Here is a 6,941-nt window from a genome sequence, read left to right as displayed (position 1 = left end):
CAAAAAATTCTCCAAATTCTGCCATGAAATGAAAACACAATTCTGGTACGGTGAGGATATCAGTTGAGAAAGATACATAGAACATAAACCGACAAATGTCGGAAGAATTGCTCTCGAACGAGGCGGGTAGAAAATTTGCCACCATTGAAATCCCGATCCTTAACAAGCACTAACCACTCTGCTATCATACCCTGGTTATTGCTGTGGTGCAGCCGATTTTATAGCAACCAGCTTTACTTCGGAGTGCGAGCAATAGAGATCACCCAAAAATGAAGCGCGAAGGCGTGAAAAAGTCACTTGAGAAGTCAAAGAATGTTCTAGAAAAGCACAAAATGGTCAAGCGACGAATTTGCAATAAAAAAAGACCAACACGTTTACAATAATTGCTATGAACTTCGTTCAAGTGCAATTAAAGTAACATAGGATCTCAGATATCTGTAGAATGTTGGCATTTAATACAAAACGGTAAACATTTTTAAACTTGAAACATTCTGTTATCTATGAGTTGCACGAACTGCTCAAAAAATTTGGTCAGAATTTTTTTTCAGTTTGAGGTAACCTAGCAAATCTTTAAATTGAAGTCTTCGGTAAACAGTGCTCAAAATTATGTACCATTAGATTCCATTGCTATTCTGTCAAACAAGCTCTGAATGTCGACGTTTTCACTCACTCTACTTTGTAACGCGTCAACTAATGAATCATCGGTACAAATTGGCTGAATCGCTGCAACAAATTCATCACTAAAAGGCGCTCCTATCAAATCAAACAACTGAAACAGAAAATATCGAATTACACTCGTATCTGAACTTCTGTTTTTCACACAATCGGCCAGAAATTTGATAACTGGAATGACAAAATCATTGCAAACTAGTTGTATCATTCTATCTGCAATAGCCTTTTCTAGTTCCAGCCTAGCATGAGTTGAAAGAGACGAAAACGAGTGAAGAAACAGTTTCTTCAGCAATGAAAAAACGTGTTCATGTTGCAGAGGATGCAATGTGGTAATTTCATCAAGCAGTAACAAAGGAACCGGGGTAGGGTCAGTCGTCCGATCGTAAAAAGAATCATCCTGGACTATTTCTTCAACCCAATTTGTAACTCCGAAAGCGACAACTGGAAATTGTAAACATTCAAAAATCGTTTCAATTTCAAGAACCAACTCTCGACCACTACCTTTATTCCATAAAATCTCGTTTGTTTTCTCTATTGCATTTCGGGTTGAGCTTAATTCTTCAGTGTCAAAACCCATCCTGCGGTACGACGAGTTTTCTTTAGAAAATTCCCAATCTTCATACACTGACATTGCATACGCCAGTAGGTAAATATATTTCTCTTTATGATCAGTGTTAATTTTTGGAGATTTACTGAATAACGATTTGATGAGCAGTTCGAGAAAAATCGGATCTCTTAGCAAGGTAACAGTCGGAGTTGTAGAATCGTCATGGGTAACCTGATATAGCTTAAAAAGAATTGTAATATCAGCCGGATTCAGCTGCCCTTTACTCAGCATGGAGCTCATTGCATGTACTGCTCTTGGGCTAACAGGTGATTTGAAAACAGCAAAGTTGATCGATACAATGTCCATTAGACTTTCATTGCCCGAGGACGATTTAATGATTTCTTGTTTGATTCTATGCGCCATTGAGCCACCGTAAGGACTTTCAGCTAAATATGACAGCAAAAGTATCGAATAAAGGAAAGAATGTTCACCATATTTAACCATAGAGCACAGCTCGTTTATATGTTCCTGAACAGCTGTTGATTTTTCTGTAACAATGTTCATTATTTCAGTATTAAGAACTCCTGAGAAGACTTCAAGTTGCTGACTTGCGGTAGCAACTCCAGTAATTTCGCCCTGGAACCCAGACTCAGCTATCAGTTTGACAGTGAACGTTAGCATTAAACAATCAGGATAATCTTCCGCCAGTTGATAAATCATTTTTCGCCATTTCTGATTTTCAACCAAGCCACCCAACCAATCGGGAACTTTACCTTCAATGTTAAAAATTTTGTCAGCTTTCTTCGGGTCGAAATGTTTAATAACCAGGTTGTAGTAGTGATCCTCGATTAGATCTTGTATTTTGGTGGGAGCAAGACCCAACTGAACCATCCAGTCAGCCAGCAAGTTGACCATTTGAGCCAGTGACACATAGCTATTTGATAGCTCTCTAATTGCAACTTCGGGGGTTCCGCCTTTCTCAATAAAAGTACTCAAAAAATTAATAACAGAAGGTTCCATAATAAAGTCTGTCCTTCGAAAGGCCTCTAAGCACTCGTCGACACTCATGGCATCCAATGTTGCCTGCAAAGATGAGGAAACATCCATTCTGAAAAAATTCCTTAGCGTTCAGTCAGTTAGATGTTGTTTTTTTGTGGCGTTTACTGCAGCAAGAGACAGTCCCAGATATTTTATTTTCAACAAAATTCTCAAAATTGGGTTAGACATGCAAAGACTCTGAGGAATGCTCCCAAAATAACCAAAGGCTATTCTAAACTGCTAAGACTACATTCTTAACATGCGGTTAGCTACAGATCTTTCCCGTTATTGCTCACCTAGTATGTAGTTCCGTTTCCCAAATCAAGCATTACAGACAAAATCAGACTTCATTCACCTCGTACGCTTTTGGGTGGAAATTTTATGCCGATGACTGCAGTGCTAGCGGAAGTGGCTTCTTTAGTTAGTTAGTAAGTTGACAGGATTTAGAGTACGCAGAGTAGCAAAGTCCAGTTTCTTTTGTTCCCTACAATCGACGCAGCAACAGTAGTCTCCAAGTGAAATGTCTGTCTGGCTCGAACATCAATTGGAAGAATTTGTAATAAACACAGGTTAGTCTACTTTTGTCGGGTTGGTGGAATTTCTCGCACGCTTGCTCCTATGGAAGTTCGGATCTATTTTGTTTCTGCCCACAGTGTTTTTACCCCCCCCCCCCATTTACAAATTAAATGTTATAGAGCACGTTACTATGTAAAAAAGAGCACGTGCGCCTGAGGGACGTAAAAGATAAAAGCCCACTAAGCTAGGGGGGCCAAATAGAACAGATCCGAAAGTTCCAATGAAGTTTGCCAGCGTAATTTCCCTTATCCAGAAGTTCTTTCCAGTTTCTGCTTTTTGAGAGTCCGGGTACTGAAGGTTGGTATGCCTTCACTTCTAGTTCATTATTCGCGGTTTCCTGGACCGAAGGCCAGTCAATGTCGCAGCGATTGTCTACGATATGAAGTAAAACTAGGAGGACATGTAGTTCCTGGTACATAAACATGGGTAGCAGAATCAGTCTATTCAGTCTGTCCTTTACCAAACACTCTTCAGTCTGTATGAAGGTTTTCTGCGCATATTCTCGGTCGGTAATGCCGAGCGTATGCAGCAACGTTGAAGTCACGCTCTAATTTCATCTTATACCTTTTCATTGAGTTGGGTCAGTTCTGACTAGCAAGCTTGAGCTGGTAAGGGAGATGATCCGACTGGTGTAGCTAAGCTGGCTTTGGATGGTCACATTTACGTCTAATTCTCTCCTTTTGCCTTTATCATTTGTTGGTAGTCGTTTGAACAGGCTTTGAGAATGTCATTCCTTTTCTACGTTACTGTACTGGAACGCATTTTCGTAGGAGGAACGCAGTTTTTGTTGGACGAGTTCATTTCGGTCCTCAAAGTCTTTCTTGAATTGAACTGTTGTAGCTGTGACAGAGCTGCAATTCGCAGGTAAATTTGGCGTTATACAGGCGCTTATTGCCGTTTTTATCTGGTACCCTAGTTGCACTTGTATCATAATAAGAATAGATATAATAGTAGTGTGTTACTGCCTATCCACAACTTGCTTGTGGTGCCGCGACCTTTCTGCATCTACGTCATGGTGGATGACATGCGGTCCCCGGGTTAGGGGGTCCAGGAGGCGCATCGTCAACATCAGGGGAATGCGGCAAAGAAGACGGATTATTGCGTGTGTAATATCCGTGCACTGTGTACGGTTTCGTTTTGGGGTTGGTGGGGGGGGGGGGGGTTCTTCAGCACTTTAAACCTCGAGATTACTGATGAGAATTTTCTAAGTCTAAGACTTTAATTTAATTATGAAGATGTAATATTCAAACGTTTTAATACAGAGTTATAATCATTGATTGGAATTCAATTCAAGAAGTTTCAAAAGATGAGAAGATGAAAAGCTATTTAGAAAGGCAGCTCAATTATATGAGGTTTAGTTTTTATTATGGTCTTTGGTTTCGGTCCTATCAATGATTGATTAATCTTAGGTTATTTTTCCCATTTTCTTCAATCTCTTTGAGATTTTCTCATAGTTATTTTCTAACTCGCGGGTACCTGTCAGTTAAACTAAAAGATAACCGGTTTACCTGCCTGACAAATCCCGTCAAGAACAAACATTCCTTGACGTCTACCGTCAAGATGAAATTCCGTGATGATAAAATCCAACCGGATATGTGCAATTCATGGCAGCGTTAGTTTTTCTTCTGCTAACTTTGCTGCAATTGTACCTAGTGGCTTGCGGTCTTTGTTGAACTGAGTGTGATGGACCTTGTGTCGGTGGAAAATTTTGAGCGCATTGTTGTATTCTTTCAGATTCAATGGAACTTTATTGGTTGTGTGTTGTTTCAAGCGGTCCCTATAAGTATCATTTTGTGTGGGTTTCATTGACGATATAGTGAACCATGATGTATGACATGCTCATAAATTACATATTAAACGCATAATTCGGAATTTTCACAAACAAATAGGAGAACAAAACGAGATGGTTACTAATAGTAAACCGGATTTTAAAAATATAGAGAAAGCATCATAAATAATGATGGGAATCATCATGGAATTTCATCTTGACGGGACACGTCAAGGAATGTTTGTTCATGAACAGATTTGTCAAGCAGGTAAACCTGTTATCTGTTAGTTTAACTAACAGGGACCCGTGCGGTAGAAAATAACTATGAGAAAATCCCATAGAGATTAACGAAAATGGGTAAAAATAACCTAAGATTAATTAACCATTGATAGGACTGAAACCAAAGAACAGATTCAAAACTAAACCTTACAGAATCGAGCTGCCTCTCTTTAATTGCTTTACATTTCTCATCTTCACAAAACTTCTAATATTTACACGCAATAGTTCTAACTTTGTATTAAACTGATTTCACATTTACATCTGCTCAATTAAATTCAAGTCTGAAACTTGGAAAATTTTCTTCACTAACTCCGAGGCTTAAAGTGCTTAAGAATAAAATCCAACCCAAACCGTAACCGTAGACAGTGCACGGATATTACACTGGCGACAGAGAATTAAAGGAAAGTTAAGATTTTAATATCTTTAACAAATTTGTCGGTAGGGAGACGCAAATAAAAAGCACTTTAACTCCAAAAATTCCGAGAATCGAATTATTCTCGAAACAAAAAACAAAGATTTGGGATAACAAATCTTCAATTACCAGAAAATTTCCACCAATTTTTGTGAGAATCAATTGCAGAAGCCACAGCGGAGGACATCAGTTACAGGACATCAGTCGCAGGAAAACAAGTGAGAATTTACTCGCGTGGTGCTATATTTTACTCGTTGGTAGGGACAGAAACTTCCCTGTGAGGAAAGACCGCATCATACCAAGTGAGTAGAAATAAAGAGTTCTGTCTGGTTTTTGTCGTTCATAATTGAAACTGATCGCCACTGCGTAATTCTTATTAGTATAGGAAATATTTTTTTCTTTTGACCTTAGTTGCTAATTTCACTTTCAGAAAACGAGCGGCATAACCATCAGAAAAAAGAGTGCGGGATAGTCGCGTTGTTAAATCAATTGAAACAGTTACTGAAAGTTATATATTGACTTTTTCTGAAACTACCATTAAAAAAAGAGAAAATAAAGCGAAAAAAGTTGATCAGTTAACAATAAGCAGAATAAGTAAAAGAAAACTAAAGCGCCTAATATCATTCTTGCGTAAATAGAAAAGAAAATATATTAAAAACATCAATAAAAAAAGGAAAATCGAAGTTCAGAGAGAATCATATTAAAAAAAAGAGAGAAATTAGGTGCGACAGTCGTCTATAAGACTGTAAATTAACACTTCCTTAAAAATAAAGAAAAGTAAATAAATAAGTAAAAAAAAATACCGTATTGAAATAAGCGTTAGCTTTTTATAAACAAAAGTTTTTTAAACATTAAAAAGAAGAGAGTGCTATAGAAATTAAAAGAAAAAAATAGAAAACACCTTCCATTGACAATCTACTTGATAATTATTTTGTAGAAACAATTAATTTCAACAACTTAACAAAGTTTTGAAAGGGCACGATACAAGTAGGGGAACAATAAAATTGCAACGGGCTCAACCTCTAGAATGCTATTACCGGAAGCATTTACCGGTTCAAACGACTAGGAAAGTTACGTGACACATTTTGAGCTATTAGCGGAACTACAAAGGTGGAGAAGAACTGAAGGAGATCCGGCTCGCGAAGTTGATGAACGGCCGCATTACTTTGCACTTAGGCTACAAAAACCTGCCATAGAGTTCTATCGCACTCTACCGCAAGCTACACGAGAAAATTATGATGAATGCGTTAAAGCTTTTCGAGAACACTACAGCGAAAAAACCGGTCGTTTTCCGGGGAGGGCTAGCTCGCCGTGTACAGCAACCAGAAGAAAAACTGAGAGATTTTCCGGGAGATTTAAAGCAGTTGGCTTTGAAAGCTTACCCAAAGGAGTCGCTAGACATTAGAGACCATCTCGTTCTGAGAGGATTTCTAGAAGGAATCAACCATAGTCAGATGAGGTTAGATCTCAGAAAGCAAATTGGTGACAAGGATATAAAAATTGTGACAGTTTTGGAAAGAGCATTGCATCTGGAAGCTGTAACAAGAATAGAGGAGGAAGAGCAAACACCAAAAGTTGCGGTAATTAGACGAGATGAAACAAAAGATTTAGTGGAGGCCGTCACCAAGCTTGTGAACCAATTGTCAGTA

General features: G+C 38.4%; 1 protein-coding gene across 1 annotated transcript; it reads right to left on the bottom strand.

Moving 5' to 3' along the window:
• Positions 1 to 468: 468 nt before the first annotated feature.
• LOC142357219 (negative elongation factor D-like) lies at positions 469 to 2,469 on the bottom strand. Its single transcript, XM_075408877.1, has one exon. The coding sequence runs from the start codon at positions 2,324 to 2,326 to the stop codon at positions 605 to 607; it is 1,722 nt and encodes a 573-aa protein (XP_075264992.1). The 5' UTR covers positions 2,327 to 2,469; the 3' UTR covers positions 469 to 604.
• Positions 2,470 to 6,941: the final 4,472 nt, after the last annotated feature.

The sequence above is a fragment of the Convolutriloba macropyga genome, unplaced genomic scaffold, assembly GCF_964194025.1.
Source record: "Convolutriloba macropyga unplaced genomic scaffold, txConMacr16.3 SCAFFOLD_2146, whole genome shotgun sequence".
In the NCBI taxonomy this organism is placed as follows: domain Eukaryota; kingdom Metazoa; phylum Xenacoelomorpha; order Acoela; family Convolutidae; genus Convolutriloba; species Convolutriloba macropyga.
The sequence above is the reverse complement of the archived record's forward strand: the minus strand, read 5'-3'. Positions and strand labels throughout refer to the sequence as shown.